We start from the raw sequence: 12,544 nt of genomic DNA on the forward strand, positions 1-12,544 counted from the left end.
TCTAAGTCCAATCATCCTGAGACATCTCCAGCCAAACCCATCCAACTCAGCCCTTCCCAAATCACTGACCCACAGAAATCACAAGGGAAATAAAACCATGTAGTTAAGAAATAATATGTTGGGCACAGTGGCTCATGCCTGTGATCCTTGAGGCTGAGATCTGAGGATCGAGGTTCAAAGCCAGCCTGGGCAATTAAGTCTGAGAGACTTTTATCTCCAATTAACTACCAGAACACTGAAAGTGGCTCTGAAGGTCATGGGACAGAGTGGCAGCAGCCTTGAGCTGAAGAGCTCAGGGACAGTGCTAAGGCCCAGAGTTCAAGTACCATGATGGAAAATAAATAAATAAATAAATAAATAAATGGAAAAAGAAAAGAAATGTGATAAGGGAAAAAATAGAATGGAAGAAAGACAGCCTCTCCAACAAGTGGTACTGGCAGAACTGGTTAAGCAACTGTAGAAAACTAAAGATGGATCCTTCTTTGTCACCCTGCACCAGGATTAACTCTAAATGGATCAAAGACCTCGAGGTAAAAGCAGATACACTGAAAACTTTACAAGAAGGAATAGGAGATACACTAGGTATCCTTGGCACAGGTCGAAACTTTCTTAATAAGGACCCAGAAACACAACAAATCAAAGAAAGTCTGGATAAGTGGGACTGCATTAAACTTCAGAGCTTCTGTATGGGAAAGGACATAGCTAGCAAACTAACTAGAAAGCCTACAAAATGGGAAAAGATATTCACTAACCATACCACAGACAAAGGCTTCATATCTAAAATATATCAACAGCTCAAAAAATTGAATCACTCCAAAACTAATCTTCAAAGAAACAACCATCCCATTAAAAGATGGGCCAAACACTTAGAGAGTCTAAGAATGGCCTATAGACACATGATGAAATGCTCGACATCTCTGGCCATAAAAGAAATGCAAATCAAAACAACTCTAAGATTCCACCTCACTCCAGTTAGAATGGCCAGGATCAAGAAATCTAATAACAACAGATGCTGGAGGGGATGCGGCCAGGAGTGATCACTACTACACTGTTGGTGGGAGTGCAAACTCGTTAAACCACTATGGAAAGCATTATGGCGGTTCCTCAAAAGACTAAACATAGAGCTCCCCTATGACCCAGCAATTCCACTACTTGGCATTTACCAATTGTCCAGAAACAAGGACATACTAAATCTACTAGCACAACGATGTTCATTGCAGCACTATTTACCATAGCAAAATATGGAACCAACCCAGATGCCCCTCAGTTGACGAGTGGATCAACAAGATGTGGTATTTATACACAATGGAATTCTATGCTGCTGTCAGAAAGAAATGACATCACTCCATTTGTAAGGAAATGGAAAGACTTAGAAAAAAATCATATTAAGTGAAGTAAGCCAGACTCAAAGGAACATAGGCTCACTGGTTTCCCCCATTTGTCATAATCAGTAGAAACCTTGGGCTCTCCTAGTAGAGATTTACAATAGAGCAAAACCTAGATACATAAGGCCATATAGTATGACACTAGATGAAAGGACCTCCAGGATATAGAAACAAAAGTCATATAATGAGTGATTGTTCTATGTTATGTCTCATCTCTTTTGCTGTCCCTTGGTAATCTCATATTGGTACAGTATTTTACTTTGTTATCTGATATATTGTATATATGTTTATTTGGTTATTTGAAATCAGATAGGGAAGGGGGGAAAACAAGATAAGGGGCAGGGGTGGGGGGCGGAAAATGGGGACCAAGACATGAGAAAGGGTATCTATGTTTGTGAAGTAATGCACCTTCTATCTGGTGAATATAATGTAACCCTTCTATTAATTACAATAAAAAATATATGAGGAAAAGAAAAAAAAAGAAATGTGATGAGGATGGAGATAGGAGTTGTCACTCAAGGTAGTAGCACATTAGCTGGGAGCAAAATGATAAGACAATGTGGACTTGTGTAAAAGTTTAAAAGCAGGTAAGAGCTGAACACATGCGTTAATTTTTTTTTTAAGAAAAAATCTCCAATTTACAGAAAAGTTGTGAACACAGTGAAGAATTTTTCCCCTAAACTATTTGACAACCCCTACTGTCTTGGGAACCTTAATGTGTGCTATCCTTTTACATACATCAGTGTGTATTTTCTAGAAACAATGACATTTCTACATAATCACAATACAACTTTCAAAATGAGAAAAATTACATTAGTACCTCATCTCAGGCTCCATTTGGTTTTTCTCATTAATCTCCTTTGTAACAAAGGTTAAATCATACATTGCATTTAGCTATGTGACTTCAAAACTCACATAGTAAATCTGGTTGCATGTCTTGCTTCTCAAAAAAAAAAGAAAGAAAAGGCAAGGGGAGGAGAGGGGAGCAGAGAGGGGAGGGGAAAGTGAAAAAGATACAAAGCCAGAAAGCAAGCAAGAAAACTAGAAAATATAAGAGAGAAGGGAGAAAGAGAGAGAACAGTCTCTGATCTTTACAAATGAAAGCACTTAAAACTGTAGGTCAAAGGCCAGCATCTACTACATAGTAAGCTCAAAAATCATGGTGTCTAGGGGACTGGGAGTTTGGCCTAGTGGTAAAGTGCTTGCCTAGAATGCATGAAGACCTGGGCTCGTTCCTTGGTACCCCATACATAGAAAAAGCCAGAAATTGTGCTATGGCTCAAGTGATAGAGCTCTAGCCTGGAGGAAAGCCCAAGGACAGCGCTCAGTTCTGAGTGCTCAGCGCTCAGCCCTAAGTTCAAGCCCCAGGACTGGCAAAAAAATAAAAATAAAATGAATAATGGTCTCAAACTTTGAGCCCTGTGAGCATACACTAATTACTATGAATGTCCTTGCAGTTTACAGTTTATCTTTTAACTGATTAAATTAAAAATACAGGATATTTAGAAAAATGTTAAAGAAAAAAATATTCCAGATATTCTTACCTTAGACCCTGACAACATACTGGTCAACATTTTTGTTCCCCTTCCAATGCCAACCACTACAAATCAAAGAAAGAAATATTATGACATTCTGAATACTCTGAGAAGCAGAACTGGCTTTAATTTCCTGGCCTGTGCAAAGTGAAGTTGGAACGAGAAAATATTTAACATAACTAGAGGGTGCATATTACTCTAATCAGTTGAACATGATATGCAACTGAACAATTCTGAAGGGGGAATAGAGGGAGACCTTTTCCCCAATTCATAAGGTATTAAACACAAAAGAAACCTTAACCTAGCCAATTAGACAACGAAATTTTAAGACAATCTCAAAGGACCCACTGAAAATTTACAATAGGCACTAGTGAGAAAATACATGGTACAATTAACTATGTACAAGTGTAGGATGAAATGATGGCAGAATTCATTATTGAACAAAGAAAAAGCCATCATCATAGCCAATGAGCCATTTAAACATGATTTGAATTCAACAGTGTATAATCAAGGAAAGAAACAAAGTAAATCAACCTAACACAAAACTGCAAGCTAAATTGAGGACTCAGAGAATATATTTTAACACAGATCAATTATAAAGTACATGGCCTACTTTTCCCTTCAAATTCAAATATTTATCTAACACATTTCATCAGATGAGTGAATAGCAAGCAAATGTTTAGAATAACAAAAGTATTTACTGTTCATAGTTGCAATTTCAAATATAGCCATACAACTCAGGATTGAGAAAGCAAGAATGACTGGCAAATTGAAAAAATTATTAATATTTATATCAGATGTTATGCAGTGAGTGTATCATGTATTAAGTTACACTACAAACGCTTTTCACCCATTATCTCACTTAACCCTTATAATACCCCTTAAGTAATATAATTATACCTATTTTAGTCTCTGAAGTCCACTGAGACTAATAACAATTTGTCCAGCATTTTATAACAATACGGTGAAATTAAAATTCAAACCATGCTGTGTAGTCTTTTGGTTCCCCTTGTCAGATGAATCACTAAGACTTTGCTTCCTCTGCTACCAACTTAACCTACTGCAAATGTTTTACAGCATAAATCTTTCTATTTCTTTTATGCCAGAGCCAGGGCTTGACCACAGGGTCTGGGCTCTATCTCTGAGGTTCATTTGCTAAATGCCAGCATTTTTACACTTGAATCATAGCTCCACTTCCAGCTTTTTGGTAGTTTATGAGCAAAAAGAGTCTCATGGACTTTCTTGCCCAGGTTGCCTTCAAACTGTGATCCTCAGATCTCAGCTCCTGAACACTATGCCACAGACACTATTCTTCCTTTTCCAATTCATATAATTCCATAGATACTTCTAAATACCTTATTTTGTACACTATAGAGTCCCTAGTAAATTTAAAGTCCTAGTTTGTATTGTACCAACTGCTTAGGAGTTAAAAGTCCACTTTTCAAAGTCTAGCCCCAAATTATTCACAAGATCTATTTCAAACCCTCTCTAAACATGGATAATACGCATTGGTATTTTAAATAGTTAATTTGTTTTATTAATGTAGGACTGTTCAAGTGAAGGGCCTTATTGATAATGAGGAGACACTTTGTATAATAGTAACAACAAAGACTCAATTCACTTTGATTCCATTCAAGAGAATCCTTAGTTTGAACAGATGTTACACACTCATTCCAAAGAGGATGGCTTTTAATGGAGCAACAAGCCTTAGACACATTTCCTGACTTTGAAAGAGCTTAAAGCTCAGGGAGAAAACAAAATATAGACAAGGGAAATCACAGTGTTCAAAAATTGTTCTCAATGAATGAACAATGACAAGAAACAATGTAATATATAATTATGCATCCCAGTGAACAGGGTGGCTGTTCACTGGGCATTTGCTCTAGGAAACTGAAAGAAAATGGCTGAAGCCAGAAAATGTTTCATTTAAGCATGAATGAAGCCAGTTAGGTTTTGAAGAATGTATAGGACTTGAACAGAGAGAAGAGAACTGTATTCTAAAAAAGAAACCAACTAAACAGGGTGCTAGTGGCTCATTCACGTAATCCTAGCTACTCAGAAGACTGAGACCTGGAGAAGTGTGGTTTGAAGCCACACCAAGAAGAAAAGTCCATGATACTCCATGTTAGACTTCTTCACTAGATAAAACACACCACACATAAAAGGGGAGAAAAAGTTTAATGCCAGGGAACTGGCAGGCTGACTCCATTAACACAGAGAGCAGTAGCTGCCATTATACTAGTTACAGGGGAGGGAGCTCAGGAACTGTATAATCAGTGGGAATGAATCAGGAAATATATGGTAAGGGGGCGGTGGTCCTGGTCAGGACAGGTCAGGGGGGTCTTCAGACTCAGTGGAACATGCCTCCAGTCCCCAGAAATTGGCCTCCAGTCAACATTTAAGTCAGCTACCAGCCAACACTCCATCTTCAGGTAATCACAAAAAAATCTGGGCAGGAGGTATGGTTCAAGTGGTAGAACACCAGCTGAACAAGTAAGCTGAGTGACACCCCTAAGTTTAAACCCCAGTATTGACCAAAAAGAACAAAAGAAAAAGAAAATGGTAAGCTAATAGATTTCTAGGACTTTCCCTCTACAGCTATTAGCTTCGTTTTCTCAAGATAACCTACTGGATTGTGGTGGCACATGCCCACAGTCTCAGCACTTGGCGGGAGGATTCCCAGTTCAAGACCAGCCTAGGCTACAAAGCAAGATCTTGTCACAAAAAACAAAAATGGGGGCCGGGAGTTTGGCCTAGTGGTAGAGTGCTTGCCTAGCACATATGAAGACCCCGGTTCGATTCCTTGGTACCACATACATAGAAAAAAAGCCAGAAGTGATGCTGAGGCTCAAGCAGTAGAGTTCTAGCCTTGAGAAAGTCCAAGGACATTGCTCAAGCCCTGAGCTTAAGCCCAGGACTGGCAAAAAAAAAAAAAAAATGAGTAAACAAATAATAACTACTCTGAGCTTAGAGGAACTCATGTTCAACTTTCTTCCTGAGTTTTTTCCTTTTCCTAAAAATAAAAAAAAAGCAGTAATATGTATGCAATATTTTTTTTCTCAAAGAAGTTCATTAGAAACTCAGTGCCCTAAATTTTTATGGGGTGACTGAGAAAATGTTCACCCAGATACCCTCTGCTTGGGTGGTGAGACATAATTCCAGACTAGAAGGAAAATGGGTTTTCACAATGAGTCACAGCAAACCATTTTTATATCAGGTAGGGGAGAGCAGGAACATTCTTGAAATTCAAATTCGAAGATGCCAGGCAAAGGCCAGCTTTGCAAGCAGGCATTTCTAAAGATAATAATTTCACACCCCTGTGCAAGGACATAAACCTTTACTCATGCTCCCATCTACAAATAAAAGTGGATACTTCTAATAGCATTGTGTACTTTGTACGCCTGAAGGGTTTCTTTAGAAGATAGCAGTATAAATGCAATAGAACTGTCACATTCAAAAGTAGACTGAAAATAGCATGACTTCATTGATTTACTTGACATTCAATCCATTTTACTTTGTGATATTGAAGGTCAGTTCCATTCCATTTCTTTCAAGTCTCTTACCTAGAACGCCTTGGGCTGCACTATCTAGAGTCCCTCCATGCCCAATTTTCAAAGTCTGCTTTTTCCTCTTGGTCCATTCTGGAGAAGGCATCTCGGCTTCTATGATAGTAATTGGGATGAAAAAACAAAGATAATTACCAAGACAAGTAGAATCTCCACAAATAATGAAAGGAGAACTTATACAAAATAAAAACACAACTTAACATATGAAAGCTGTTACTACATTACTAGCAAAGATTTTTTTTAATGTACAGATACTCCCTAATTTGCCAAAACAACAAAAAAAGTATAGTTGTCCAAAAACTAGAATTCAGGGGTTGAGAGTATGGCCTAGTGGTAGAGTGCTTGCCTAGCATGCACGAAAACCCAGGTTCGATTCCTTGGTACCACATACATAGAAAAAAAAGCCAGAAGTGTGCTGAGGCTCAAGTGGTAGAGCTCTAGCCTTGAGGAAGTCCAAGGACAGTGCTCAAGCCCTGAACTCAAGCCCAGGACTGGCAAATAAATAAATAAATAAATAAATAAATAAATAAATAAAAACTAGAATTCATTTCCTGAGAAAAAATCTTACTAAAAATTCTAAGTAATGGACAATTGTGGAATGATCAAAATTCAATTCTGATACAGAAAACTAGCTTTAAAACTTCGAAATTTCAATCTGGTCTGGTGGCTCCCACTTATAATCCTAGCTACTTGGAAGGTTGAAATCTGAAGATAACAGTTCAAAGCCAGCCCAGACAGATAAATCTGTGAGATTAACCAAGTGGCTCAAGTGGTAGGACACTTTGGGTAAAAAAGCCAAGCAAGGAAATGAAGAGCAAGGCCCTGAGTTCAAGTATCAAAAAACAACAACAAACAATAGTCCTCAATTTCCATTTCTAATCTCCTCCATTTTTCCCTCCCTGGTTGTTCTTTACTGTTACTTCGTTATCTGCAGTTGTGCTCCTACTGGACACACAAATGTCTACTTCTAGACTAATCTCAACAAGAGGTTAAGTATATTAATAGTAAGGTAAACTGCTAAGTAGGCTCACAATCAACTCAACTTCTGAAGCATTTAGATTTTCTTTATAAAAAAAAAAAAGGTCTGTCTCATATTTCTACATAAATACAATCCCCATGATCTATATAAACCTCAAACACATCACATCTTCTTTATTACCACTGACATGCAGGAGACAAAAATAGTGACAGGAAGTGAAAAGAGAAGACTGATAAAACACTGAGAAAGCAAAGCAATAGTTGGATGTGTTGAGGTGCTCAGTTTCACAATATAATGAGCATCCCACTGAGTTAAAATCATGATTAAAATATCACCATACTTTGACTAACTTGCAATCCTATTTTGACATAAACCTCACCCTTAACCTTTCATTTACAATCCAGCATAGATCTCTCACACATGAATTTACTAAATTATTTACGGGGAAACTCTTTGTATTTTCAACTTGATACTCCAAAGAGAAAAATGTCTCAGAAATTTACTGTCTTCTTTGTGCTCAAACTTACCTCCTTCTAACTTGCAGCATACTGCTTTACTACACTGGATCTGGTTCACTCCACTGAACCAAATATTTTCAATATTTATTAAGGTCTTTCCTAGCTATAAAATGTTAATATGTCTCAGGCCTGGAAGAATTCAAGCAGAGAAGAGTAGAGATTGTAAAATGGCAGGAATCAAAGTAAAGACAGGCAAGTGATATTATCAGAGGCCATGACCACTGACTATGGCTTAAATGAGTACTTCTTGTCAGAATGTGGGTGTTTTTAAGAGTCTCCCCAAGTAATTCTGACTGGCGTAGCCAGTTAGACTGAAATGCCATTTGAGAATCCGTTGCTTACATAAATAAAGAATAGGCTACTCTCAAGCCTTACAATGGTAATTAGATGTAAACATCTGAAAAAGTTTCCAGAAAATGGCCTACCAAGTCTTTTTAAAACAATCATTTTAGCCAAATTATGACACAAAACTTCAGTGCTTATAGGTAGATTAGTCAGAGGACCAGGGTATACCTTAGAGCCTGTCAGAAACTTGTCTGACAGAAAAGAATGGGAAACACTAACTTGAGAATCAGAAAATAGAAAGTATGACTTATGAATCAGGCCAAAACAAAGCAATTCTACAAAGGGAAAAAAACAAAAAACAAAAATACTGACAACACAGCTTATTCTTAATGTAATACATGGCTTCAACATCCCCCATGTAATCCAACCTATAAGAAATATAAGGAAAGCTTGACAAAAGAATAAGAAGGTATAATACTGGAATCAAACATCTGTAAGAGTATATATTTGCCAACAAACTTTTGAATCTGTATTACACAGGTTATAATGAACAAATTCCTATCAGAATAACTTGGTTTTGTATTTTTAAAAATGTGAAGTCGGCCACAGTATACTAAATAATTTAAGAAGTTCCTTTATTGGTTTAATAGCAAAATAGGCTAAAATCAAACTCTGGAGGACCTTGAGTTTGACAGCTGAAAGCTAAGGAAATTACTAAGTCTATTGAACCAAGTGAAAGGAAGACTCAGTATCTTTCACCTTCTTTTCGCTACAAAATAGCACAGACCCAGCTTTTTAAACGTGGTGTCCAACACATGTAAGGTTCTGTGATGTTACTATCTGAAATGATCTTCTAGGGGCTGATGAACTCTGATCTTTCAGGCTTTTCTATTATCTTCCCAGTGTGTAGGAAAAAGAGAAACTTCTCAGACAACGGTCCAATTCTATTTAACGTTTAATGAAACAGAGGCTCATTTACATAATGGGGCCAACAGATTACTTACTCTGAATCACTGTTTAAAAGATGCAATTTCCTAAAAATACCTTAGACCCTCAGAATCACAATCTCCTGCGAGGTATTATTAGGAACCCGCATTTCTGTAATAAACTAATTTTCATGTCAACTATCATAGGTGAAAAACCAAAACAAAACAATGTGGGAAAACGCTGCAGTGTCTTGGTTTATCAATACATCTCCACGGGCGTAACTCTAGGGATGTACAGAGTCAGGACTTTCTTGGGGTAAGATTGATCCACGTGGAGCACATGGAAGCCTCCCGAGGGCTCCGATGACAGAAAACTCTACAAGCTCCCGGGCAGAGGTCTACACGTGCGCGGCGGCTGGGGTCGCCCCTTCCCCGCCCCGCTGGCGAACGTCAGGTGCCAGGAGTGTTTACAGGGGCTGGGCGAGGGCAGGTCGAGGCCGGGAAAGCCCAGCCTTCGGGTCCGAGTTAACTCAGGGGTCGCTCTCCCATCCCCTTCCGCGTTCCTCCAGAGCCTCGGGCCGGCCGCCGAGAGCCCCGCTCGGCGCCCCGCTGGGGCCGGCGCTCGGCGGGGCTCCCCGGGCCGCCGTACCTGCCAGCAGCTTCTCCTTCAGCCGGTTGAGCAGCTCGGCCGAGGTGGGCCCTTTGGGCTTGCGCACCGCGAACACGCCGCTGAGCGACAGCAGCTTCGCAGCCAAAGCGGCCTTGGAGACCCTGGCTTCGGCTCCGGTCCTAGCCGCCGCCGCCGCCGCAATCGCTGCAGCTACTGAGGTAACAGCCATGGCCGAGGTTGTTTCGGCAGTTTCAGAGATGGAGGCTGTGTCTATTTCCAAAGACGATGAAGACAACACCGCCGCCTCAGAAGCTGCCATGCTTTCCCACACGCAAGACCTGTTATCGGGAGGCGCGTCGTGATGACGCAACTGGAGTGCGCCAGACAGCTCCCTTTCCCCAGGCGGCAGATAGGTGTGCCGCACGGGGTAGTGGGAGTTGTAGTCCATGGCCCTCCCCAACGCTTGCAAAGACCCTTCAGGGTTGCTTCTGGCAGTCTTTTTTTTTTTTCATATATTTTTATTGTAATTAATAGAAGGGTTACATTATATTCACCAGATAGAAGGTGCATTACTTCACATACATTGATATCCTTTCTCATGTCTTGGTCCCCATTTCCCTCCCCCCCACTCCCACCCCTCATCTTGTTTTCCCTCCTTCCCTATCTGATTTCAAATAACCAAATAAACATATATCCAATATATCAGATAACAAGATGAAATACTGTAACCTTATGAGATAACCAAGGGACAGCAAAAGAGATGAGAGATAACATAGTACATTAAGGACAACAATCACTCATTATATGGCTTTTGTTTCTATATCCTGGAGGTCCTTACATTTAGTGTCATACTACATAGCCTTATGTATCTAGGTTTTGTTCTATTGTAAATCTCTGCTAGGAGAGCCCAGGGTTTCTACTGGTTATGACAAATGAGGGAAACCATTGAGCCTATGTTCCTTTGAGTCTGGCTTACTTCACTTAATATGATTTTTTTCTAAGTCTTTCCATTTCCTTACAAATGGGGTGATGTCATTCTTTCTGACAGCAGCATAGAATTCCATTGTGTATAAATACCATATCTTGTTGATCCACTCGTCAACTGAGGGGTATCTGGGTTGGTTCCATATCTTTGCTATGATAAATAGTCTGGCAGTCTTTCTTTTATAGTCCTCTCTGCTTCTTTAGTTAGCTCCGAGCCAAAGAGGTATTTTGGAATTGCAGTCATATATTAGCAAACTCTGAAGATCCCAGGCCAACTTGGCCCACTATTTCATCCAATTTAGGAGCAGTTGGATTCACAGTATAGAATTATATACCTCTTTGCTGGATCCAAATGTATTCAAATACACATGTAGTAAGTGCTTAAATATTTAGAATAAATCAATTAAGAGTTCTTCAAATGCCTTAAAGAAACTTCTAGGCCAAGTCAATTGTAAAGTTCTTGGGCGTATGCTGATCTCTTTCACATGACTAGTTCCTCTGATTTGCTCACATTTCCCACTACAATCCTTGCTATCAAGATTTCTCCAGGACATGAATAAGCCATGAAAGGCAAGAAGGATCAAATGTGTAGGCCACCATTATGTTTTTGCTTTTATTAATTTTTGGATAGGGTCTCATGTTTTTGCCCTGGACTGATCCTCTTATTTATTTCTCCGCATAGCTGGGATTATAGGTTTGTACCACCATGCCACCCTTATTAGTTGAGATAGGATCTCACTAACTTTTTTGCAAGACTGGCCTTAGTGCTGATCCTCCTGGTTTCTGCCACCTTAATGGCCTTCATATCTCTTTTAAAAAGTCATATTATAGGAATGTAGTCCAACCTTCAATAACGTCACTAGATCAAAAAATGAAGGAAATGAATAGTCTTGATTTATGTTTTCACAAAGTTTGTCATGGTGAAATGAGAATATTATAAGGTAGATGGACTAGTTTTGGGGAAAAGGCTTAATGGATATAAAGAAAAAAAATGTTGTGTAGTTACTGTGTGTAGTACCCAATGATTAGCACAATATCTCACGCGCAACTCATTTGAACACCTAAAAAATAGTATCACCATGTAAAGATGAGCAAATTGAAATTCAAAAGAATTGGGTAGCTTGTTGGAAGCTCCAATAATTAGTAAGTGACAGTAGGTTTTGTTGAACCCAGGTTTGACTGAGTCATATGTTCATAATAGACCTCCACGCGCGCGTGTGCACACACACACACACACACACACACAGATAGGCTGAAGAACTAGAATGAATTTAAATATTTTTTACAGGACCAAAAGGTACTGGAGTATGAATATTCAAAAACAACATTTCAGCAGCACGGTGGTTTACGCCTGTAATCCTAGCTAGTCAGGAGGCTGAGATCTGATGATCAGGGTTCAAAGCCAGCCTGGGCATAAAAGGATCTGAAACTCTTATCTCCAATTAAAGTCCAGAAAATGGGAAAAGAGGCTTGGCTCAAGGGTAGGGCAGTAGCCTTGAGCTGAAGAGCTCAGAGATAACACCCAGGCCCAGGGGTAGGGAGATAGCCTTGAGCTGAAGAGCTCAGGGACAGCACCCCAGGCCAAGTTCAAGCTCCATGACCCACAAAAAAAAAATTTCAAGGGCTTTTAAAACAGTAGATTAAATAAGTCTTGAATTAAGACTAGATTAAGCCTCTCATAATATGGGAGAGAGAAACACACTGATCCACTTCAGGAGAACTGAAGTATAGCAAAAAACAAGATTTTAATGATAAT

At 39.3% G+C, this 12,544-nt stretch overlaps 1 protein-coding gene across 1 annotated transcript in view; it reads right to left on the reverse strand.

Annotated features, from left to right (window-relative positions):
* Trub1 (TruB pseudouridine synthase family member 1) overlaps window positions 1-10,125 on the reverse strand; it is a 29,888-nt gene extending 19,763 nt beyond the window's left edge. Inside the window, exons 1-3 of the mRNA XM_090345796.1 lie at window positions 9,844-10,125; window positions 6,484-6,582; window positions 2,930-2,985 (exon numbers count right to left, since the gene is read on the reverse strand). Of these exons, the coding sequence (XP_090201922.1) occupies window positions 2,930-2,985; window positions 6,484-6,582; window positions 9,844-10,123 (435 nt within the window). The 5' untranslated portion in view covers window positions 10,124-10,125. The remainder of the gene's footprint in view (window positions 1-2,929; window positions 2,986-6,483; window positions 6,583-9,843) is intronic.
* Between the last annotated feature and the right edge of the window lie 2,419 nt (window positions 10,126-12,544).

This window comes from Megascapheus bottae, chromosome 15 (genome assembly GCF_031878675.1).
Source record: "Megascapheus bottae isolate mThoBot1 chromosome 15, mThoBot2.hap1, whole genome shotgun sequence".
Taxonomy (NCBI): Eukaryota; Metazoa; Chordata; class Mammalia; order Rodentia; family Geomyidae; genus Megascapheus; species Megascapheus bottae.